This window comes from Salvia splendens, chromosome 7 (genome assembly GCF_004379255.2).
Source record: "Salvia splendens isolate huo1 chromosome 7, SspV2, whole genome shotgun sequence".
Lineage (NCBI taxonomy): Eukaryota > Viridiplantae > Streptophyta > Magnoliopsida > Lamiales > Lamiaceae > Salvia > Salvia splendens.
In genome coordinates, this window is record NC_056038.1 from 33775347 (window position 1) to 33802259 (window position 26913).

The window sequence follows — 26913 nt, forward strand, 5'->3', positions numbered from 1 at the left end:
ACATATGCAAGTGAGATCTCGTTAGAATCCTTATGAAATTATCTTTAATTTGATATATGTTGTGCAAAAAAATAATTTAAATCGAGAAAGTTATATGTGTTTTAAAGTTATGAGATGTTTTTCAAAAGTTAGTTACAACTGATTTGTTGTAAATTGACTATTGACGTTTTTTGTTGATCGTATTGACATTTGAGGAGTGATGATCTAGGCCCTTAATTTGAATATCTAATTGTTATTATTTAATTGTAGTTAGCAATTAAATATTGAGTTAGCAATATAGCACTACTCTTCTACGCCGTAGTATAACACAAATGTGAGTACATAATACGCAAGGAATAAGACAGAAGAAAAACAATTAATTAACACAAATGTGAGTACATTAATACGCAAATTAATTGTATTTATTCTTAAGCTACAATAGTCATACATAAAGACAGCAAAAGCCGTAAGCCGCAGGTTAAACAATTCAAACCTTGTAAGATTTTTAAGTTTAGAAAAATTAATTAATTAATTTAATAAAAAAAAGAAATACTGCTGCAGTACTAATCAAAAAGAGGGGACCTCTTCACAGTGACGCCAGCAATCAAATCGATCTTGCTATGATTAAACACTCAATCATTCATCCATTTTCCCCTATAAATTCATTCCATTTCCCACCATTCCCAGCTCTCCAGCTTCATCCCCATTTCCTTACTTCAGATTCTTACAATGGCAGAAGAGTTCGACGAATCCGAGGTTGTGTTTAACTTTTGCGACGAAGTCGGCGGCGGCGGCGATTTCCAGTTGAATTCGAAGGAATTCAAGAGGAAGAAGATGAAGAGTGTTAAGAAGCAGAACTCGACGGCGGTTCCGGTGAGTATCCCGGAGAACGTGTCGTGGTTGCGGTACGATTTGGAAGACTGCGGCGGCGGCGACGGAGAGATGGTGCCGCCGCACGTAATATTGGGGCGGCGCGTGGCCGGGAAGATGATGGCCTTCTCCGTTTGTACGGGCAACGGGAGGACTCTCAAGGGACGGGATTTGAGCCAAGTCCGTAACTCCATTCTCCGCCTCACCGGCTTTCTCGAAACGTGACGATTGAGAATTGAAATTAATTAATTTAAATTTTAAGTTTTTTTTAATGGTTTTTGGGATCCATTCTTGTCAGAAATCGATTATAGTGATTGTCGGAATTTCCAAGAATTGTGTCCGTTTGTTGTAAGAAAAATGGAAGAAGGAAAAATATTGAAATCGAAATACAATTGCTTCATTAATTCGCTCAAAAAAGAGAATCAGAGAAAGGGGAAAAAGAGTTTTTTAATGGAGTCATTTTAATTAGTACTCCATGATATAAAAAAAAATTGATTTATTAATATTGGATGCATCTTACATAAGTTGGAAAGATCCAAATTCCTGGGTGTTAGATTAGGTTTCTGTTAGGGTAAGAAGAGGGTGGGTGGGGCATTACGCCACTTCTGATTCAATAGATCTCATTTTTTTCTGTGAAAGTTTGTCCATTTCTGCCTCCCAGGCCACAGCTATGGTACTACTAAAAATAGTTTTATTTTAGGAGTAAATTATAAAGCTAGTTGTGGATTCTATGAATTCAACTCCTCCTAATATTATTGAGACAAATTTGCTTTAGTATGGGCTGTATATTATAAATTCGATTTGTTGAAACAATATTGTTGTGATGATATGTGCTATTGCACAAGGATTTGACAATAGTATATGAATATAAACACTTTAAACTGGGTAGGAGTTTTACGACATTAGTTATAATATTGGCTACTAAATAGTAGTAGTATTTCTTACTTTTAAAAAATCTGGTTTTTTAAGTTACTAATGAAATTAAAATTGAAATAATACAAGCGTCCGGTTATGATTGGGCAATGGTGATATGTGCTCTTACGTGCCATTTTGAGAGCATGATGATCAACAAAGATCCTTGAGTACATACCCGGGTATCTAGTGCTGACTACTGAAATACGTCATTATAGTCATTAAGCATATAATTCTTGTGTTTAATGCCTGCAACGACGTACTTCGGCAGTCAGCACTAAAGCATATTCGGTATGTACTCAATATATAATCTTTGGTGTGCATGCTCTTAGAAGGTTAATGAGACAAATTAGGAGGTACGGAGCAAGATGGAATTTGCCAAACTGACGTGGCTAATCACACAACACTACGCGTTGCGAGATTAGGAGGCAAAAGCAAACAAATCAAATTAATTTAATTAAGTGAAGAATATTTTGCTTACTTATCTGAATAAGTGATTGGTCTTACACAATAACAGGTGGCAGGTTAAAATTCCTTTGGAATCTTTCATAAAATAGATTGCCTCATTTCAACTATAGAGTATATAAGTAAGTCAGTATTTGTTTAATATGCTCTAAATCTCCAAGTCTGATTGTTAATGACAAACTCAAGCATTAGTCATCTAAAACAATTAATAAAATACTCCCTCCGTCCCGCGCTACTCGCACTTATTTCCTTTTTGGGCGTCCCAAGTTACTTGCACTCTTTCCATTTCTAGTAAAAAATTTCACCTACAGCCGTCATTTTTTACTTTCCTACACACTCATTCCTTAATCTCCGAGCCGAAAAGGAAATGAGCGAGTAGCTCGGGACGGAGGGAGTACTGTTTTGTAAACCGCATTACCACGGCATCTCATGATTCTCATCAACTACGTTAATTTTGTCATTTAGTAGCAAACTTAACAAATTAAACTTAGTCATCTTGTTCTGAACTAGATAAACTATTTTAGTCTAAACTTTCGAGAGATTTACTAAGGCCACGTAAAAACCATAAATTAATATGCTACGTGGACAATTTTGAGGCACTAGATTGTTGAAGCTATTAATTTGACATAATTATTTATTCATGGAGGAATTGATTTGTGGTTATTATACTCCTATATGTTTATTCAATAGACCTACCTGTACACTCTAAAATATTACCTGTGACAGAGAAGGCCCTGCCGAGGTGGGGCCTTGTTTACTACTCCACCGTTCCAGTTCCAGGGAAGATGACCCTTTCTTTGAGAGCACGAAAATTTATGTAACTTTATTTTGTGTGAAGTGAAGAGAGTAAAGTAAGAGAAATTGAATAAAGCAGAGATAAAAGTGTTTTCATTTTTAGATAATGGGTTATCTTGATTGGGACAAATCAAAAGGAAAAGTGGGTTAACTTCGGTGTGACAGAAGGGAGTACATGAACTTCCAAATCAAGAAAAAAAAGGAATTAATTAATTTTAAATTATAGAAAGAGGGTCAAGCTTTTTATATTTAAACTTTGGTTAATAAGTATGTTGATGACTCAATCTTCTAATTGATAGTATATAAGATCTTCTCTTGCTGGTGGTTGGGGAGAAAATATAAATAGTCATACTAGTTATAATTAAAAATTGAAGTCTTAGTGTAAATTTTTTACTGCTACCGAAATATAAAATATAAAAGTATTTTGGTTATAATAAGAGAAAATCATAATGTCGTCTAATTTTTGTTGGAAATTATTGGGCTAACACATGACAAACTTAACTTGTATAGTTTGGAGAGTACTTCAAAAATAATTTTTTAAGTTCAAATTATAACGTCCTTCCAACCTCATGTTGTCACGCGGCACGTATAATACAAAATAACAACGCTATAATACAACAAATATTAGTAGACGTCGTCGATGGATAATACGTGGATTGCATTGTATATTTTTTTTTTATTTTGCATTAAAGACATAGACCGTCTAATGCAAAATAAACTATCTATAATACAAATTGTACACTGATTTATCCAGATTGCATTATAGACAGTAGATTTTGCATTAAAGACAATTTGTTTGCACTATAGAGTATATTGTTATTATTTTGCATCATATGTGTCATGTGGCAGCACAAAGTTGGAGTGATCAATTAATATGTAGGTATCAAATTGTGATTTTCAAATTATTAAGAGACTAAGTTGAAAGTATAGTTATAGACTTATAGTAGTATGTATTTCTTATTTGAAGCTTAATATGGATTTTTTTTATTTGGGCCCCAATAAAGGGATGGAGCCATGATGTTTAAACTTATCTCCTATTTTTTCATGTAAAGAAGATTAATAATGTTCCATTTATTCATGTGATTACTCGAAGTTTTGACATATTAAATATTGGAGAAGCGTCTAATCAACTAAGTTGTACTTTCATCATCGGAATTCAAAGTTTTGACATATTAAATATTGGAGAAACGTCTAATCAACTAAGTTGTACTTTCACCCAAATTCAAACCCTTTGTTTATTGAGAAAGCTTTCATTGTTTGGATGTATATGAAAGGACATGTTAGGCCTTTTTCAATGATCAATATGGAACAAAAGACAATCATTTTGAAGTCCTATATATGCATCCACAAATGGCGACATGATTTGTGAAAGCAATGTAAAACTTACGATAATTTGAGTGTTGTAATTTGATTGCCAGATGATTAGATTTGTAACTAATGCTTACAATTGGATCACATAATTAGTAATCAATACAATTTACTTTCCGTTAGGATAGCGACTTATGACTTCTTTATATCATAAATTATTTACTTTAACAAAAAGAGTGGTGCTAAATGTCACCACATTATCATCACCCACACAAGATTAGATTATTAAATTAAGTATTAATTATAAATAAAAAGAAGCATGGAGCCAAAATCTACAAAGATAAAAAAAAGTCAGATTGATAGAGTACAATTGACATATAAAACTAAATTAGTTACTCCATATTGATCATTTTTATGGTCATAATTGCCTCAATATGGTCAATCAGCTCATCCAAGATCTGTTTTTTTTTCCAGAAAAAATGACCGCATAAGAATTTGCATAAGCTTTTCAATAGGACTAGGAAAAGGTAATTTCCTTTTTTCTGAAAAAAAATAAAGTTACAATATCTGGATGATGATGAGGGCACGCCTAACTAAGGTTACCACTATGCTTGAGGTAGGAATTCATAGATATTGAACAAAATATCATGGACTTCTGGATTTCTTGACATTTGTATGAATGGAAGCAAGAAGCAGCAGCAATGAACATGCATCTCAGATCTCTAACTAGCCCTGAAACAAATCAGAAAAAGATAATAAAAGGTCAATTAAAATTCAATGATCAATGACAGACATGAATGAGAAAGATTAAAGTTCTCAATAACCTTTTATGTTGATGCATTTGGACCAAAACTTAAAACTTTAAGCTTTATGGTATCTTGATGCTTCTGGGGGTGCATAAACAAGTTTCTGGGGTTGAGCTTCATTGTATAGATCTCCTAGTTCAAACAAGAGGTGGCATAGTTGAGGCTCTTTATCTTTGTGGAAAAAAGGGACACATTATTGGTATGCTTTTCACCTTCTCTTGAAGTTGTTCTTTATATCTTTTAGAGGGGCACGAAGACCACTAGCACGAGAGCCAGATGCACTGTATCTAAATGATGATATCACTGCTACGAACTTTTCCATTGATTTTTCTGCTATATTAGAATAACGCCCCAAATGACTAATATCGGAGCCAAACTTTCCCTCTTGAGGTGTCTCTTCATCCTCTGGATCAGAAGAGTAACCTGAAAGGGTAATGTTGTCTTAACAACAGTGTCATGGCACTCAAGCTTGAAAGAAGTATATGCAACTTAGGCTATGAACTCTTGTGCTACTGGGAATAAGCTTTGCATACTATCAGAAACTAATAGAGGCCAAGAGAGAAACTGAAGCACATTGTACAACTCAACGATTCAATCCTTTCTGAAGCAGACACTTTCATGTTGAACTTCTCTTTGACAAAATAGTGCGTAACATGATGTAATTATCTATCTCAACTAGGAATTATCTGAAACAAAATTGAAGAATATCCATTTTTCTCAGCACATATTTAACAGGAAATATACCTGATCTCCAGTTGTTATCATTTGCATCCTGCAGCATATGGGATATAAATTATATAGCCAATAGTACTTGAGAATCAGATATAGAATACAACATATAATAATGATCAGGACTAAGAAGAAGCACGTACACTTGGACTATCAGTTTGAGCTAACTTTCTTTTCTTTGCCGTGCATTCTAATGAATCATCAGTTGACAGCCCCTGGTGACTGTTATTGTGAGACTCATCAGCAATGCCACTGATTGTCTTGTCTTTGGACAGGTGATTCTCATTTACAGAAGTTTCTTTGAAAAAAGAACTCCTCACTCTGTGTTTTGGGTACTCGACTATTTTTTTTGACTCACCATCATTGTCTACGTCAGACAATTTTGAACTGCGAGTCTGGAAGAAATACTTCTCGAAAAGATTGCTTGTCTGACCATTAGCATTTTGCTTGATGCTGGGCCGAAAATAAGGACTACATAAAGTGATTCTCTTCTCCTCCGTTTTGCATGTTTTCTCAGATGCAAATGTGTCCAATTTGTTATCACCACTGTTGTACACATCACTCTCATTTTCCTTCCCTGTCTCCCCATTAGGTTTTTTCATAAAATATGAGCTTCTCACTATAACATTTTTATTTCCTGGTGTCGCCTTTCTGTTTTCTTGATTAGAGTCAAGATCCTTGTGCAAGGAGATACAAGGCTTACATACTGAATTTTGCAGTGATGTAAGTGGTAGCATTTCTTTATCTCCCATGACTCCTCTCTTGCTAAATGGCCCTATACATGTACAAACAAATCAGTAGGCACTGATTTGCAGAAATAGCTTCGTATCTGTAGAAATGTAATTCTCACCGGGATTATGTTCCCCTAAAACCTTCAAATCATCAGTTTCAGAGCCATGCTTTTCCTAAAACAGAAATACCAAAAATAATTAGCAAATGACAGATTGTGATAGAAATAAAATGTCTGATCTTTAAATTGGTAGCTGGCCCTCTGATAAGCAGGCATATTATATTCAATTAGAACTGACCTCATGTAAACCTAGGCTAGGACTGGAAGTTTTATTGTTTTCATTTGGTACAATTCGAGGGGCCCTGAATTTCCTCTTTGCCTCAAGAGAAGCGAAGCCTTATAAAGTCAAGGGAAAGCCAACTTTTCTTAATCCTCTAAAGAGGTGTGAGATAAACAAGAAATAAATTGTGTTCCTTGCATGCTATAACCCTCTCATATTACACTTGTGAGAACACGAAATCACTGCAAAAACTATCAAACCAAATGTGATATAGGTTCAAGGTAACTGTAGACCATGGAATTTGACGAGATTTAAGCGTAAGAAACATGTGCATCCTATTGCCTTACATGAGTCACATGACAAGGGTTAGGGACTCAGGAGCTTATATAAAGCAAAAGTTGAACCTGCACTTAACGTTAACAAGAAGGAAAATAGGATATTCTTAAAGAGTTCAACCTAGGCTCCATGGCTTTAGTGTAAGGGTGCATGCAACAAAGCTAACCAGCTGCGTGAAAATGAGAGAATGACAAACTAAAAAAATTGCCTTGATTGGATACAGAAGTAGTTTGTGAGAATATTTTTCTGCACAGGCAAATCAATCTTCTCCCTTTCACCGTCAGGCTTGAAAAACTTGAGCTGGTAAGTTGCTTGAAGTGTCTTTTCAGCAGCACCAGATTCTATCTACTTATCACAAGAAGATAATTATAGAGGAGCTCATGGTGTGCACAATAATTCTAAATCAATGAAAAAGTATGAGACGTACTTGGATGGGATCTTTAGTGATAGGATCTATGTCTCCTTCTGCAATGCCTTTAGCCACATGCTGGGGCAATGACGTGATTCTAGTTAAGGTATCCTTCTAGTAAAGCACGGAGGGATATGTGCTTGTGTAGATCAATTTACTAATTATGCAATCTATAGCAAAAGGATATGGGCCTAAAAAGTCTAAATCTTCATCAGCAATGCCAACTGGCTCAGACAGATGTACAATATCGTCACTAATAGGATCATAAACGCGTTGATGCTTGAAAGTCAAAATTGCTTTCTTGAATGATTCCTCATAAAGTGGAGTTACATCAATGCTGTTGTACTTCAAGTGTTTGATGACCTGCATCATGGTATGATATTTAGTAACCAAACTTTAATGTGAATCAACTGACAGAAAGCATCAAAATGTCCATAATAAGAGAGTGAGTTTACATTCTCGTGATTTTTAAACTTTTTCATCAGAGCGTGAGCTTTTTTCAGGCCCATTCCTGGGAGAGATGGCAGATAGTCGCACCCACTTAAAATGCACATCTCCAACAGCATCATTTGGGTGAATCCCTCTAAATTTAGTTCTTTGTTGTGTTGTAGCATGGCACTCTTAAACTCAACACCTTGCCCGAATTTATCCATTTTGTAGATGATCTGTGTTATACAGTACAGGTTCATGAGAATATAACAAAAATAGATACACGAAAATATAAGTACAATGCCTATGGAATAATCAGAACAAAGCATGAGCAAGTAAAACTCACTCTTGGGCAACCAAATGCAATTAAATCTGAATCTTCCGTTATAACAGCTTCAACATGTTTGCTGACTGCCAAAAATGTCATTTGTGCATCTGCCTCATAAGGTGCAACAACATAAGCAATATTTTCTTGCTTTAAGACCTGTTAACAATAAGAACAAGCAGATAGGCTGTCAAAGGAACGGAAGGAAAAAGAGTGTTAAGTTCTAGCTCCATAAAGTGTTTAAAATAACCCCAAAATATACTTGGAAAAATGTTTCGCAATTTCAGAACATTAAAAGCTATTCCACCTGAATAAGGTCATAAGCAATTGAAGGTGATATATCAACAGCCTTCTGGTAGCAGTCAAATGCAGCCTTTAGATTTCCGTTTGACTCATGTTCCATAGCACGGGAAAGGTTTTCTCTTCTAGACCTGCAAATAACAAATGCGAGAAAGATATAAATTACACACAATGAATCAACAAATAGAGGTCAAGGGTACACGGTAAAGAAATCAGGGAGTATGGAAGCTAAAATAACATGACTGCAATGGCCATGTGACAAAAAACTGGAACTTCAGAAACTCTATTACTAATAAGCAGCCGAACATATTAAGCCTATCAAACGGAGAAAATTGATGGACAGAATTCAATACCTTGCTCGCTTAATCTCTTGCTCATTCTTCATTGGTAGAGGACCCCCATCAAATACAAGAATGGGTTTGACACCATAATGACGTAGCATATTCACCCTATGCATACAGTAGTTAATGTGCCTGAAAAAACAAGATAGAAGCCCACTATGTCATCTTATCTTTCAACTTAGCATTAGAATTACAAATACAAATAATCTTCTTCTTCAATCTACATAAGAAATATCGTTCAAGTGATCATACAACCAGACAATTTTGAAAACACACTTTCTATAAACAGGTAAGAAAGATCTATGTCTCGAGTGGCTATTTGCAAAACACTTATCTCAAGAGTCTACTAAAACCCTTCGACAAGAATGCCATATAAATTAACTTAACCATTATTTTAGCTATGGGAAATTTATCAGTGGCAATTTTAAAGAGATTCACCAAAAAGTGTTCTTAACATCTCTAATAAAGCAACTTACTTCTTCAGATCTATGAAGAACATACTCATAACCCAAAATTAATTGCTTAAAATTAAAGGAGTCAAAGTGATATAAACATGGGGGTCTGCATACTAAAACCCATTTTCTCCCTTCCAGAAATACAAAAACCCGGATATTCTCAGATTCAAGACAAAGACCCAAAATACGCGCATTGACGAAGATGAAAAATTAATCGAGAGGCAACAATGTGGAAGTACTTGGATGTGGGTTGGGCTTTGCAGAGCTCAGTGCTGCAAGAAAGAGCGCCTTTGTGCAGCCAAGAATACGTATCGACGGCAACGAAACAACCCTCCAGATCCTTAATGTGAATCGGGTTCATGATTGATTTCAGAAGCGGCAGCAACCCTTGAATACCCATCGCCAAACTTGATCGATAATTCAAGAAATGTCAGCAAGATGTGTTCTCGACAATTACAGACCGATGCGAAATCCCATTGCCCTTTCTTGCGCTAAACAGAGACTTTATCCAGGAAATCCATTTTGGAGGGAGGGAATGGGCGGGAAAATGTTGAATAACACAGTACCAGTGGGAATTGGGATTGCTGATGAAAATTCATAAATTTTGGGGGCAATTTTCGGAATTACTAATACATAAGTATTACTAATGGACTAGGCTTTTGCTGTAAATGATATTGGGCTTCTTGTATCCCTATCCAAGAGGCCCAGTAATGAATTTGTGAGTGACAATCATTAATCGATACTCTTTCTTATCCTAAAGACATAATGCCATATTAGTAGAAAATAAGAAAGAAAAAAAAACATAGTTAAAATAATGTTAATGGATAACAAGACTTGTATTATTAATAGTAGGCATATATATTCGGCCAATTTTGGTTCTAACTGGCCAGTTGATTGGATAACCGGTTACAATTTTTATGAATCTAAGAATTGAAATCGGATCGGATTGGTTCGGTAGAACCAATTGGTTCCTATAGCAACTGAAGAACCGATTTTTCATCTAATTCTAATTCAATTAAATTTCATCTAACTCTAATTCAAATTTATTTAAGTAAAAATTTAAATAATTCAATATTGGAAAAAGTTAATAATCTAGCATCTACAAATATAACATTTTAAAATTTTAATACCTAATCATTCAAATAATCATACAAAACATACAAACCAAGTCTTATATATTTTGATAAGATCAGCACACCCTAATATCGAAATATTGTTCGGGAACAAGTCAAAAAATCTGTGGTCTAATATTGAAGATCATCATGTGGAGAAGTAGCGAGTCATCTGCAATTCTTTGGAGAAACAAGAAGGTAATTAATTCTTTCTGTAGAAAGCATGTTTTAGGTTTCAATTAATCAAAAGCATGATTTAATTCAAGTTATATGCATGATACATGTGATAATTGCGAGAATAGTTCTAAATAACCTGCCAAATAGATCTAGAACTCAGTTTTTCTGTTGCAAAACCCATTAATATTTATACTAAAATGAGTTTGAGTTTGAGTTTAATCTAAATGGTTGGATATGCATAACTAAAATAATGTTAATAGATAATATTTTATATTCATATTTATTACTTTCATACTAATAATTTTTCCATTGTGAAAAAAAAAATCAAACTAATATATAAAAATACATATTGGGTGTATTCTTATTTGTAACCGTAGATAAATAGAAAGAATCCCCAAAATCATTAAAAATATACTTCATCTTTCTCATAATATATCATTAGAGATTTTTGGAATGATATGTGTTTTGATGTATAATTGGCTAAATAAAAGATAGATAGAAAGAAAAGGTGATTGTTAGTGGAGAATGAGCCCACTTTAATAGAGAAAAAAGTTACTAAAAATAGAAATAAACTATTTTTATAGAATGGATAAAAAAGAGAAAAAGTCTCAATTTTTATGGAATGAATGAAGTATTTATTCTTATGCTATCAAAAAAGTGACTAGTTGACCAATATGATTGACATAATGATTAACATCGTGTGTCTTAAACATAAGGTTAGACGTTCAATCCTTAGAGCATCCACAATGGCGTCTAGCGCACCGCCTAGCCTAGGCGGTCGCTAGGCGAACCATTGCAGGAGCCGAAAACCGCCGAGCGGTTTTTCGGAAATGAATTTCGCCTAGCGCTAGGCGGTCAAAATGCGCTGGGCTATGCGCTCGGCGCCATTGCAGCGCCCGGATCGCCCAGCGCATAGCCCAACGGTTTTTTTTTTCTTCGAAACACTATATATACGCGATTTGCACTTCATTTTCATTCGCACCACTTGTATTAAAGAGTACTCTCTCTATCTTAATTTCTGTACAAGATCAACACTGAGAAATGAGTAACGCGGGTGGTAGTAGTGGAGGTAGTGGGAGGGACGCTGAGGAGTACGAACGTCGAATGGCCGAAGCGTTTGAGGCATATACCAACCGCGGGATAGACCAATGGATGCAAAGAGCCTTGCAGCCGGCGGTACCTCGACCTCGGCCAGTTGTCCATCGCCGACAAGCGATTGATCGTGATCACGTAGCTGCACATCAGCGCCTATACGAAGACTACTTCGCAGAGGAGCCGCGGTTCAACGCCAACCTTTTCAGGCGACGTTTTAGGATGAGCAGAGCCCTGTTTATGCGTATTGTTAACGCCTTTGAGCAACGATATATGTATTTCCGCTTCAGGCACGATGCGGCTGGCAAACCCGGCCACACACCTATTCAAAAGTGCACTGCGGCAACCCGGCAGTTGGCCTACGGAGGCGCGGCAGACATGTGAGACGAGTACCTCCACATCGGTGAGACGACTTCCCTGGAATGTATGAAGTATTTCTGTGAGGGCGTGATTGAAATATTTAGTGATCAGTACCTTCGAAGCCCTACCCCCCAAGACTGTCAGGATCTGATGCAGATGCACGGGGAGAAGCATGGGTTACTGGGAATGTTAGGCAGCATAGATTGTATGCATTGAGAGTGGAAGAACTGTCCCACTTCCTGGAAGGGGTTCTACACGACCGGCTATAAGGGAAAGAATCTCACGATGATCCTCGAGGCTGTAGCTGATTACCGGCTGTGGATTTGGCATGCGTATTTTGGGATAGCCGGGTCGAACAACGACCTCAACGTCCTCAACTCGTCGCCCCTTTTCAACGAGCAGTGCCAGGGCGTCGGGCCGGCCATCAGTTTTGTCGCCAACGGCAACCGGCATAATATGGGCTACTACTTGGCCGATGGGATATACCCTAGGTGGCCCGTGTTTGTGAAGACGATCCGATGTGCATCAGATGAGAGGAAGGCCTACTTTGCGGCACGGCAGGAGTCGGCGCGCAAGGATGTGTAGCGCGCATTTGGTGTGCTCCAGTCTCGATGGGCGGCGGTTAGGGGTCCAACGCGTTTGTGGCATGTCGATTGCATTGCTGATATAATATACGCTTGTATTATCATGCACAACATGATTGTCGAAGATGAAGGTGTACAACTGACGGATTGGGCCAACGACGATAATGAAGCCGGTCCAAGCCACGGCGTGGCCGTCCCCAACGCACGGAGTGGGGTACCTCACGATGAAGCCGGCCTCCTCCAAGCACATGCCGACATGCGCCAAACGGAAGCTCATATTCGACTCCAAAAGGATTTAATTGAAGAGTTTTGGGCGCGGAGGACTACTCGGAGTTAGTTTTTTTATTTATGTAATTTTTTAAAATGTAATTTTTTAAAATTTAAATAAAATTGTTGCATTTTCCCGTATCTGTGGCGTAAATTTAATTCCGTATTTTGTGTGATTGTTCATTATTTGTTTTATGTAATTTTGAGTGATGTGGCTGGGCTATGGCTGGGCTATTTGTTTGTTTTGATGATGTGGCAGGAGGATTTTTAGTGCTGATGATGTGGCAGGAGGAGTTTGTGGCTAGGCTATGGCTGGGCGAAAACCATTGTGGATGCTCTTAGGCCATCCGCTACGATGTCTCTATACCGTCTCTTAACTACTATTTGACCACTATTTGAGGGCCCCACTGTCCTTTTTTCCTCCATCCCTTAACTAAGGGACGGAACCTGCAACGCTCCGTCCCTTAACCGTCCTTTATTCCGTCCCTTAATTACAATTCATTCAATTTCATTTTTTATTTTTTTTTCCAACCCAATTCAATTTAAACAAACACAATTCATTAAAATTAAAACAACATTACAACTTAAACTTTAAAAAAAAAAGAAAAAAAGACATAATTAAAATTCTAAAAAAATAAAAATGACATAATTTAATCTTCTCCGCCAAAGTTTTTCCAAATGTGTTCAATTAGATCCTCTTGGAGTTGGGTGTGGGCGCTAGAGTCGCGTGTCCTTGCCCGAATAGCCAACCGTTCTTGTATAGACGGATGCGCTCCACTTCGCGGCGGACTACTTGCGGTTGAGCTTCCGGGGGATTCGGGGTCGAACCAATTTCCCGCATCGAGTCCTTCGTCTCGGACAATCATGTTGTGCAAGATTATGCACGTATACATGATGTCGACCATGCTCTCCATGAACCACGAACGAGCCGGGGCTTTGATGATGTTGAAGCGCGCTTGGAGAACACCGAACGCCCTCTCCATATCCTTGCGCGCAGCCTCCTGCTTCTGCGCAAAAAGAGCCTGCTTTGGGTTCGCAGGCCTGTTGCACGTCTTCACGAAGGTCGGCCACTTCGTGTAGATGCCGTCGGCGAGATAGTACCCCATTTTATACAGCCGGTTGTTGGCGACGAAGTTGATGGTCGGCGCTTTACCATCCAAAACTTCGGTAAAGAGGTCGGACTGGTGGAGCACGTTTACGTCGTTGTTCGAGCCAGGGACCCCGAAGTACGCGTGCTAGATCCAAAGTCGGTAGTCGGCAACGGCCTCGAGTACAACGGTTGGGTGGGTGCCTTTGTGGCCGCTCGTGTAGGACCCCCTCCAAGCCACCGGGCAATTCTTCCATTGCTAGTGCATGCAATCGACACTGCCAAGCATCCCGGGGAATCCGTGCACTTGTTCGTGCAGGTTGAGGAGGAACTGACAATCGTCCGTGCTTGGCCTCCGGAGAAATTCGTCACTGAAGGCTGCCCGGACGCCTCTGCAGAAATTGAGCAAGCACATGCGCCCAGTGGTGTCTCCGATGTGGAGTACATTTCTGCAGCGTCGTGTGGCTGGGACGGCCGACTGCGTCGAACCCTTCTCGGAAGAACTCTTCCCGGGCCGCCAAAGTATTCGCTATGTGGAGAAATAGCGGTTTACTTATGCGGAAACGGCGACGGAAGTAGGTATCTCCCCAAATCGGGTTATCGCAGAAGTAGTCGCGTACTAACCGTGCGGCGGCTTCCTCCCGGTTCCGACTGATGTACTTCCGGGAGCGCCGTGGGGGTGGCGCGGCTTCCTCCGCCTCTCGTCGTCGATCTTCTTCAAGTGATTGTTCCATTAATTGACGCATTTGCTCAAAAGGATCCATTTGTTTGAGTTGATTTAAGATGGAAATTGGAGTGATAGAGAGGATTTGAGAGGAATAGATGTGTGTTTGTGTTTGAAATGATTATGAAATAGGATTATTTATAGAGTAAAAAAAATATTTAAAAAAGGAAAATAACAAATTAACGGTAATATTACCGTTTGAAAATTATTTTTTTTATTAAAATTTGAATTTAAAAAAAAAACGAATTGTTGCGTCATCCGTGACGACGCCCACTTGCGGGCCAGCGAGTGGGCGTCACGCAAGCATCGGGCGCGCGACACGTCTCCCGGGCGCGTGGCGCGACGGCGCATCCTGTGTCTCGCGTCTACGGGCTACGGGACGAGACGGGTGCGGGCTCGGGACGGGATGATCGTTGCAACGGTCCCGCACAGGACCGGTCCCTCCGGGACGAAACGCGAGCCCGGCGCGGGACGCGTAGTGGATGGTCTTACTCGTGTGAGTTATTTGGTCGGTCTCCTACTACACAAATTGTTGGAACGAGATTAGTCGTGTAGCTGTCTGATGAAAGGATGCCTTGGTAAACCTAAAATAATTACTCTAACATTCTGTAATTTCTTATTTCTAAAATCTTATGAAAATAGATTTTACTATTCCTTCTCCATTCTAAACACACACAACGATACTCATTCATTTCTCAAACATGTTTAAAATATAGTAGATTAATTGATTTCTCGTCTCCATAAAATAATAAAATGAATGTAGCAGTTTTAATAGTATTTTTTTTATAAATAATAAAAGGTTAAAAGTACCAGTATAAATTTGAAAAATATGAATAGTACTATATGATACCACTAATTATGGAGTAGTTTACAACGTTCAACTATTACTAGAATTTATATTGTCGTGGTGGCCTAATCCGAATAGATCCGCATATCTGCTGGAATATAAATTTATCCTAGTATATAATTTATGATGCTTGGGGCCCACCAATTCAGCAAGCGTTGCAATCCATATCAACAATAAATTAATCCAGCCATAAAAAATTATTCGCCATTATTTATTTTCTTTTTCTTTCAATATATGATAACGAACGTCATTAACTTGCGACTTGACTCTGACTGTATTGGAGGTTCAGTTTGAAAAAATCGATACAAAACAATCTGCCATCATTTGGGAACAAATAACAATTTTAAATGCTTAATATAGGAGTAATAATAGCGAGTGATATCACGTTCTCATGGTAAATTTAATTTTCATACGTATACTTTAATTATTTTATTTCAGCAAGTTTATATTAACAGTGTTAAAAATAGATGATAATAAAATATCAGGATCAAGAAAGTACAATTCTATTTTATATTGAAAGACCAAACATGTCAAACTTGACATTGTATTATCTAGTAAAAATTACACCTTAATTATCCTTTTAGGTGGTGTTCGGTTAGCAAGATAAAATAATACTAACATACAATTTAGGATTGAATTGTTAAATTATTTTAGTCATATGGGGTTAGCTATGACTAATTATCCCATGATTATTCATCTACGATTGAGTTGTAGGGTTGAATCTTAACTCGTCGGTCCGGCCATCAGTTTTGTCGCCAACTGGACCCAGCATGATATGGACTACTACCAGGCGGATGGGATATACCCTAGATGGCCCGTCTTTGTGAAGACGATCAAATACGCATCGGATGAGAGAAATGCCTACTTTGCGGAACGCCAGGAGTCGGCGCGCAAGGACGTGGAGCGCGCATTTGGTGTGCTCCAGTCTGGATGGGCGGCAATTAGGGGTCCAACGCATTTGTGGCATATCGACTGCATTGCTGATATAATGTACGTCTGTATTATCATGTACAACATGATTGTCGAAGATGAAGGTGTACGACTGACTAGTTGGGCCAACGACGATAATGAAGCCGGTCCAAGCCATGGCATAGCCGCCCCAACGTACGAAATGGGGTCCCGCACGATGAAGCCGGCCTCCTCCAAGCACATGCAGACATGCGCCAAACGGATGCTCATATTAGACTCCAAAAGGATTTAATTGAAGAGTTGTGGGCGCGGAGGATTGCACGGCGTTAGTTTTTTTTTAATTATGTAATTTTTTTAAATGTACTTTTTTAAATTTTAAATAAAATAATTGGATATTCCCGTATCTGTGTCGTAAATTTAATTCTATATTTTGTGTGATTGTCAATTATTTGTTTTACATAATTAGGGGTGATGTGACTAGGCTATTGCTGGGCTATTTGCTTGCCCTGATGATATGGCAGGAGGATTTTTAGTGCTGATGATATGGCAGGAGGAGCGACCCTTATCATATTTTTAAAGCAACGTGATAGTGAATTGGTTGAAGAATATTATACCATGAACCATGTGGCCCAGTATATTAATCAAACTTGTGAGTATAAACAGCACTGCCAAATAGGGGTATTATATTTTATATAGTTGTAATTGAGTAGAATTATATTCATTTTTGTTTCCCTGACTATTTACATATTTGATGGCACTTTATTATACTACATATCATGAAACTCGTAGGATTGAAACTAGTGTACAACATGGTGGGATTAACAATAATTCAAAAAATCAAATTAAGAAACGAAGTGAAGTCCAATAAATTTTTCCTATACTGTATAAATACGGAGTGTACAAAACAAATTAATAATTTCCCACTTTAGAAAAATTAAGGAAGGAGTAGAAAATAGAGGTAGAAAAGTTCAGAGATTAATAGAAAAGGCACGTGGTAATAAGTGGCGTTGAAGCCAGCTCAATACTGGGCCCATCATCTTCCTCCATCAACAACAAAAGGCGCTGAAAATTGAAACCGATTCCAGAGAACATTGAGAGAGAGAGAGAGGTAGAGCTATGGCTGAAGGTGGAATGTCTTCTTCACCTTATTCAATTATCAGCGAAGGAGCTGGAGTTGCAGGCCACTCTCTCATTTGAATCCACCCAAATTCTGTGTTTTTCTTCTTTGTGACTTTTTTATTACTCCATTTATTTATGAGTTGCTCCTATTCGATTTCGACGGTTGCCATTTTGGTTCACTTTCCAATTTCTTCGCGCTTTCTCGCAAAAAGGGGCAGACTTCTCTTTTCTTAATTCCCTCTTTCTACAAAAGGGGCGTCGCTTTAATCTTGCATTCTTATTTTAGTAGTTTTCATATTCTCGATGAATCTCAATTAAAGAGACAAAAAATCTTCTTGGAAAATTCAATTTTGACTCCCATACGTTATCTGATGAAGGTGAGTATTGTTCAAACTGCTAAAATAACCGAAGTTGATCTGTCTTTGCAGGAAACATATGTGCTTTCGTGTTATTCGTATCGCCTATGTTAGTGCTAAAAATCCCACATTTGAAATTCGTTTTACTTAAGGTTTAATTGATGTGTGATGAATTGATTACACTTGTATTGCAGTCCGACATTCAAGAGGATCATCATAAACAAATCAACAGAGCAATTCTCAGGGCTGCCTTACATCTACGCCCTCTTGAACTGCTAGATATGCCTTTGGTATGGCACACCGGTTGTCTCTCCCGGCTTGATCTTGATCGCCACTGTCAACTCAATCGGAGCCCTTTTCCAGCTCGTTTACATCCTCATATTCATAGCCTATGCAGACCACAGGAGAAGGGTATAATTCTATTCATCTTTGCCTCTGTCAAGCTATACTTGTTCAAACAGTTTAAGTGAAAAAGTGGTGTGTGTTTTAATTTGCAGCTGAAGGTGGTGGGATTGTTGTTGGGAGTTTTTGCTGTGTTTGCTGTCATTGTCTCTATTAGCCTCTGTGTTTTCGAGCCACCAAACCGGCAGCTCTTTGTTGGTTACTTATCAGTGTTCTCTCTCATATCCATGTTTGCTTCTCCACTATTCATCATTGTGAGTACTAATCACCTCATTTTATCTGTCACTTGCTACATTCTTGATTAGCTTGCGTTTGATATCATTATGATTACACAGAATCTGGTGATCAGAACAAAAAGTGTGGAATACATGCCATACTATCTGTCTCTTGCTACATTCTTGATGAGTATTGCTTTCTTCGCGTATGGAATGCTCAAGCACGACGCCTTCGTCTCTGTAAGCCTCTTCAAGCTTCTTCATCCTATTACTAGATGCATCTCTAACCTTTTACCACCTGCAAAAAATCAGATTCCTAATGGGATTGGAGCAGTTCTTGGGATTCTTCAGCTGGTGCTATACTTCCATTACAGCAGAACTAATGCACAATTGTCGAGGACGCCTTTGCTCGAGCCGTACACGGTCTGATCTGCTGCTCTTTGTGAGAGCCGAGAAACTGGCCTTAAATCTTGATGTCATTCTTGTTAAATTCCGTCGATTCTTTATCCCCTTTTGTGTAAATTGGTGTGATGTGAGGGAGGTTTATTGTGTGATTTTGAAAAAAAGGAAATGCAAATTAGCAGATGCTGTTGTTGTTCATTGATCAATCATGGGGGACTGTATATCTCTCCCCAACAACAAACTGTGTATTTTTCAATGATATGTAGTGCGAAATTCTTAAAAACGAACTGTATAGTTTTCAATCCATATTTTCTCAATTGATATTAATTAGGTAGTCAAGGTTGGGGTCGAGGTATTTAAAAGGAGATAATAGGAAAGGTTTGTTTCCAATCCCTAAGTGTGAATTACTACACATTTTATGAGAATTAGAGAAAGGTTTGTTACCATACCGATATTTGGATATATAATGATATTAATTTTCGTAGACTGCGGTATATATCGTCATGATCAACTGTTTTTCATACGACGGGCACATTATATATCGTCTTGATCACCTGTTATGTCATGCGACGGGCACCATCGTGCCACTCGAAGAATCTTATTCTCCATAAATCATATTAAGATCCATAATCTTATAAATCATAATCTATTAAAGTCATACTCTCTCCGTCCTTCATTTTTAATCTACTTTTGCTATATTTGTTCGTCTCCCATTTATTGTACACTTTCACTTTTTACTACGAATGTTAAGTAGATTCACATTCCAGTAACTCATTTCACTCACATTTTATTATAAAACATATATATAAAAGTGTCACCTATATTCCATTAATTTTTTCAACTCATTTTTCTTTATATTTCTTAAAACATTTGCCCAATACAAAGTGGACTAAAAATGGTGGACTGAGGGAGTTATTCTAGAAATTAAAGTCTTAATGTGTATTTTTAGAGCTTTTAAGTCAATTGATATTTGACACTCAGGTTTAAAATTACAACTCTAAAATAACAACTTAATTGCAAGAATATAGGTGCAGTTTTAATTGTTAGGGTGTCCAACCACATGGAGGAAGTTGTATTTAATTCGAAAGCAAATAAATATTGCGGTTTTTGGATTGGAAAATTAAATTTAAACAGAAATTGGTAAAGAAATAAAACTAGAAAACAAGCAAAAGGCAAGAGATTGAGAACACTGCTCCTAATATGCTCCAGATTTGAATCAACATAATGAACCAATTAAACTATAGATTAAGATCAATCTAATGAAAGTTAGAATAATCGTGTTCGTTATACTCACATTAAACTTGTTCATAAATACTTGAATTTAACCTTGTTGAACACTAAGATCAAATTCATACTCATCGGATTTTCACTCCTAAAGACGCATAATAAGCTCTAATCCAACTTCTAATTTCCAACGTACATGAATTCATCTACAAAATCAATTATATATTCCTAAAGACATATAGCAAAAATCCAATAATTATTGCAACAACATGTAAATCAACTAATCCAAGATTCGTATATTGAATATGATACAAAACTTGAATTCTTTACCTACGTTTTCTCCCTAATAACCAAGTTAAAATTGAATTCTTTGGCTAGAAGATAAAATTGAATAATAAAACTGACCGGGATTATGATTCAAAGTAAACTCATTGTAAATAAATATCATAAATTAACACTAAACCATAGAATCTATAATTAATTCACATCGTTTATAAATTAGGAGCAATGCAAGAGCGTTAGTTACCCATCCACAAATAACAAATAACGTTGATGCTTGAAAGCCAAAATTGTTTTCTTGAATGATTCCTCATAAAACGGAGTAGATCAACGCTGTTGTAAAGTGCTTGATTACCTGCATCATGGTACGACATTTAGTAACCAAACTTCAATGTGAATCAACTGATAGAAAGCATCAAAATGTCTATAATAAGAGAATGATCTTACATTCTCGTGATTTGCGCTAAACAGAACTTTATCTAGGAAATTCAGGACCACATTTTGGAGGAGAGGGAATGGGCAGGAAAATGTTGAATAGACAAGGGATTGCTGATGGAAATTCTTAAGCTCCGTTTGGTAGCTATGTTACGATTAGATAAGAGGATTAATCTGGGTTTATTTGTGCATTTGGTAGCTATGCTAATAAACTTAATAGCCCGTGTTTTGTATCCGGCCCGCACAAAGCTCATTAAAAAATCTATGTTTCAGTCACATATGTAACCACCCATTTTGGCATGTTACATATCAAGGATGCCTAGTTAATTTTGCAAAATACATTTTTACCCATAATCAAGCCTTCTCCAGCCTCGGGAGCTCGCCGCCGCCTAATCCGACTCCGGCGACGCCGCAGCAGCAGCAGCAGAGGAACCCTAAGAAGCGGACGCGAGCGTCGCGGCGGGCGCCGACCACCGTGCTCACCACTGACACCAACAATTTCAGGCAAATGGTGCAGGAGTTCACCGGCATCCCCTCCGCTCCGTTCTCCGGCGGCTCCCCGTACTCGCGGCGGATGGATCCGTTCTCCGCCGCCTCCGCCTTGAGATCCGCCGCGAATCTGGACGGCATCGGCCCGATCTACCCCCTCTGCCCCGCCGCGAATAAGATCCTCTCCCCTTTCTCCTCCGCCGCCGCGCCGCCGTCGCAACTCCTCAATTCCACCATGATTGACTCCATAGCTCCGACGACGACGATCACCAACGCCAGTAGCGCGTCAAAATCGAGCATCAATCTGAGCGGCTTCGGCGCCTCCGCCCCCGCGGCGGCGCAACATGGCGATCGGAGCAGGTGGAAAAGAGTGGAAATGGTGAGGAACAACGATTCGATTCACGAATTTGACGGAAACAACAACAATATCAACAGCGATGAATCGCTGAATTACAATTTGAATGGTGCGGAAAAAGGAATGGAAAATGATGCTTCTTCCATAGCTGAAGGTACAATGGCTTCATGGATATGTTCTTCCGAACAATTAATTAAGTAATTAAATAAAACTAATGAGGATAATTTTGACAATTACAATTTTAATCCTTATTTGTGACTTGTTGAACCAAACACTTAAATAAGATAACTCACAATTATCTTAATCTACCAAACACCCAATATATATTTCTTAACTAATTGAAACTATGATAAATATCATGAATTGTATCATGCCTAGTCGAAACATGACATAGCTACCAAACGGGGCCTTACATTACGAGGGATATTTTTCGAAATTACTAATATATTACTAATACTAAGGCTTTTGCTGTAAAATGAAATTTAGCTTTTATTCTCCGTCTCCAAGCGACCCAGTAACATATTGCGAATGTGATCCATCTTATAAAAATAGTCTCTTATTGTTATTTTTGTTCATCATATAAAATTAGTAAGTAAAGTAAAGAGAAACTATTTTCTCTTCCCTTTAATTAGTATTATTTTTTCAAAATATCGGCCAAAAAGAAATTAATCACATATAATTGGACATGGGTGTATAACTCTGTCTATTTAAATTAATTTTTTATCATTATTATTAAATTAGAGGTGATTTTATGAGGATTTAACGAAATCCCAATTGCATATGTTCAAACGAATAAATTTGCACAAAAAATGTAATTTGTATATATCTGTAATGACTATAGTATAATGTTTTTGATTGCATTGATATGATACCCTAATTCAATGCCCAAAAAATGTACTCCCCCATCCACCAATAATCATTCCATTTAGCTATTTTTTATGTTCACCAGTAAATAATCAATTTACTTTTTATTACTTTTAGTAATTGATTTCACATTCAACTAACTTTATCCCACTCTCAATATATTATACTCCGTAAATCTAATTTAAAATTAGAATTCACCTTCCACTATTTTTTCGTTATTTTTTTTATATTACATTCTTTATCCCCGTTTGTGTATATTGGTGGGATGTGAGGGAGGTTTATTGCGTGTGATTGAAAAAAAAAGGAAATGCAAATTAGCAGGGGCGGACACAGTAAGAGCCAATGAGGGGCTTAAGCCCTTCCCAATATTTTTTTCTTATTGTTTTCTATTGCTAATTTTTTGAAATTTTCACAAAAACCATCTTCAGTCTTTGCCAAATTAATGCTATTGAAGATTAAACAGTTGGAGATTGAAGGGTAGAAAGGGCTAAAATGAATTTACATTTGAAAGATCTACAGATGCAAATGAAGAATAATCGATTGCCATGGCTTTGGCCTTTGGGAAAGAAGATGACCCAACTCCCAAAGTAAATAATGACTATTTTATGGAGTACTACTAATAACTTACTGTTTTTTAAATAGTGCTAATTGAGTTTTAAAAGTAGTGCCAAGGCGTGTCTCACGTTATAAAATTGGTTACTTCAATTTTGTAAGTTTACTGATTAATTCATCTTTTTACTCCTTTTCTTTTCAATATAATTAAGCAAAGGAGTATTTATTTTATAACAATTTTTAATATTTACTTTTTAGTAGTATAAAATTTAAGAACAAAATTATGAAAAAAATGCCATGGATTGGATGTGTAGTTTAATTCATATAGGATGTTGTGATTGATTGAAAAATAATTGATTTTTACATAAATTTAAATTTAAGATGTTATGGTTAGAGTTTGAGGTGTTTCGATTTAAATTTGAGAAATACTAAAACATAGTATAAATTTTTTTGATAAAATTAATAATATTTGTGTGATGAAAGTTAATTAAATGTGAAGTCCAATTACCAGGAGAAATAAGATAATTAGTCTTCGACGAATGAAAAAGAAAATAAGAGTATGAGACAATTATTTACGGATATAAAAGTATATATTGTGCAGCCCCTCCCATAATTTTTTTCTGCGTCCGCCACTGCAAATTAGCAGATGCTGTTGTTGTTCATCAATCAATCATGGGGACTGTATCCCTCTCCCCAACAACGAACTGTGTATATTTCAGTGATATGTAGTGCGAAATTCTTAAAAACGATCTTTATGGTTTTCAATTCATATTTTCTACAGGTAGGAGATAATAGGAAAGGTTTGTTTACAACCCTAAGTGTAAATACTACCCATCTTATAATATAAAAAATGGATATCTTGAATAAGACAAACTAAAAAGGAAAGGTGGAAATGGACGGAGATAGTACTTAAGTCGTTTTACTGATCATGAGAAGAATTGGAGAAATGATTGTTACCTTACCGAATAATTTTAATACTAGTATGATAATGATGTCAATTTTCATATACCACGATATATATCATGATGATCAACTCTTATGTCATACGACGGGCAGAGGCGGACCCTTCAACTATATTATGTATACGCATACAGCAGAGTGTAATTTCAGTCGGTAGCTTAGTTGCTTATAGCTGCTGTCTTTAATTCACAAGAGCATAGGACCCATTCCCTCTAGCGGCGCCTTTCGCGAGTTGTGCTTTTTCTTATAATAATTCATTTGTCTATTAATCAATTTATATTTATGATACCCAATTTTCCGTACTTAATTCATTAGCTACTAATCAATTTAGTTACATATTTATGATTTTCTCACACTACTAATTTTTATTTATTTTTCAATTTATGTGTATTTTGTTATTGTAGATATAAAGTAATGTAGTCACTTTAATTTATATTGTTAATTCTCAAATTAATTTTATCTCAGTAGTCATCTCTATCTCGTAGATCCATAATGATCTTGTCGGATTGTTTATGACGTTGTTGACACTAAAAATATTTAACAATTGTTAATACTCTCTCCCATATGTGAAAAATATTATAATTAGTGGACAACGCGAGTTTAAATTCGTAATGGGTAAAATACGAGAGAAAGATAATATATATATATATATATATATATATAGGGTTGTCTTATATACAAAACAATCTAAAGTGTATAACCTAGAATTACATTTTATCCATTGGATGAGGAAAAAGGATGGTCAAGATCAAATTTCATACATAATCACAATGCATCGGTTATAACCACCCCACTAATCATGTTTTCAATCCAAATTTGGCCTTGGTTCTACATTTAAGATTGGTTCTACATTTAAGAATGGTTTTATCTTGATCACAACCCTATATATATATATATATACATTTTCCTATATATATATATATATATATATATTATTAGACTTATTTTTAGTATGAGACTAACTTTGGTGGATGGAAGAAAATGGAAAAATTATTTTTTTTATGGACGAAAGAACTACTATTAATTTGGACCCCCCAATATTAAAATCCTGCGTCCGCCACTGACCATCGTGCCACTCGAAGATTCTTATCTCCATAAATCATACTCTATCAAGAAGGAAGTAGTTATTTAATTTGAAAGCAAGTACATTTGGGGGGTGTTGGATTGAAAAACTAAATTAAAACAGAAATAGAACAAAAGAAAAAAACAAGAAATTGAGAACATTTATGCTCCAGATGCGAATTAACTTAATGAACCATTAAACTATGGATTACAGATCAATCTAATGAAAATTCGAATAATCTCGTTCGTTCTACTCACATTGAACATGTTCACAAATACATGAATTTAACATGTCAATTTGCGGTTGGGCGTAACTCCACTCGGGTCGAGTGGATTCTAGACATAACTCCACTCGATCGAGTGGAACTTTCTAATTTAGAGATTTGATAGTCACTACGTCCGAGCAGTGGCAGAGCCACATTGGAACAAGGGGGTATCATTGTACCCCCCAAAATTTACCGTTATAATTAATTTAGATATACTCATTAGCAATTCTCACACTTGGTCCAGCGGTAATGGTATCTTCTTCCACAGGAGAGGCCCGAGTTCAATACCAAGCGACGCAGTTTATTATTGTTTATTTGTTTATTCCAATCTTCTATTTTATTCTTTTTAAATATTTTAATATGAATTCCATTATTTTGTTTATTTTTTTATTCCAATCTTCTATTTTATTCTTTTTAAATATTTTAATGTGGATTCCATTATTAAGATATTTTTTGTGCTTTTTAAATATGTATTCCAAAATAAAAATCCATCCAATGCGCACATCTTTATTTGCAGTTTTATTATATATTAGAATTTTTATTTTTTCAATGCATTTGAAATCTACACAATTCACTATATATTTATTTTTTCTATTTTTCAAATCTTTTAAAGTAGTTTTATCTCCATCATTTTAGCTTTTTAAAAAATATTCTAATGTATTTTCATTCAATATCGTTTCGGCATGACATATAATTAGTTTTTATTTTTCCAATTCTCTTCTAGTGCACATCTTTAAGATGTTTTTAATAAAAATAAATAAAATCATAAATTTTGATTGAAAAAACAAAATAAAGAAATGAAAAGAATAGGTTAAATTTTGACGCTTGAAGTGCGATAATTAATTATCGTACCCCCAAATAAAAAATTCTGGATCGCCACTGCGTCCGAGTGACTTTTGGACACATTTCCACTCGGTCGAGTGGAACGTTCTGATCTTTCCAAAGTTCGTATTTGACTCCCGACTTTGTTCCAACTTCATTTTATGCCTCTTCGATGCTCTATAATGGAAATAGTTTTAAATTGATTTCAACACATAAAGTTATCTGAATATTTAAAAGTAAATAATCTAAAAAACTATATATATGGAAAAAGTACTTGGGCGTTGTAGTTTCAACCCACTTATCCCATTTGGAAATTTCGAAAATAAGATAAAAATCAACTTTCACACTCACAAAAAGGGAAACTAATATAAAATTGCTCTCATAATAGATACAGGCGAGGATATTCCATAGCATTTAGTGATACTACTAATTACTTGCTGTGCAAGTATAACTATTTACCCCTAAATTTTAAGAGTATTTTAT

At 36.5% G+C, this 26913-nt stretch overlaps 2 protein-coding genes and 1 pseudogene across 2 annotated transcripts; 2 read left to right on the top strand and 1 right to left on the bottom strand.

The window, feature by feature from the left end:
• Positions 1–708: 708 nt before the first annotated feature.
• Positions 709–1074, top strand: LOC121810777. Its single transcript, XM_042211508.1, has one exon. The coding sequence runs from the start codon at positions 709–711 to the stop codon at positions 1072–1074; it is 366 nt and encodes a 121-aa protein (XP_042067442.1).
• A 3769-nt stretch (positions 1075–4843) lies between these two features.
• LOC121811129 (exonuclease 1-like) lies at positions 4844–10012 on the bottom strand. Its single transcript, XM_042211928.1, has 15 exons — positions 9709–10012; positions 9027–9146; positions 8681–8804; positions 8395–8532; positions 8075–8284; positions 7807–7982; positions 7638–7710; positions 7432–7555; positions 6893–6990; positions 6715–6769; positions 6008–6639; positions 5880–5907; positions 5348–5558; positions 5154–5267; positions 4844–5061 (listed from the first exon to the last, which is right to left on the bottom strand). The coding sequence occupies exons 1-14, from the start codon at positions 9867–9869 to the stop codon at positions 5252–5254; spliced, it is 2166 nt and encodes a 721-aa protein (XP_042067862.1). The 5' UTR covers positions 9870–10012; the 3' UTR covers positions 4844–5061; positions 5154–5251.
• Positions 10013–17729: 7717 nt separating this feature from the next.
• Positions 17730–19424, top strand: LOC121811394 (annotated as a pseudogene).
• The last annotated feature ends 7489 nt before the right edge of the window (positions 19425–26913 follow it).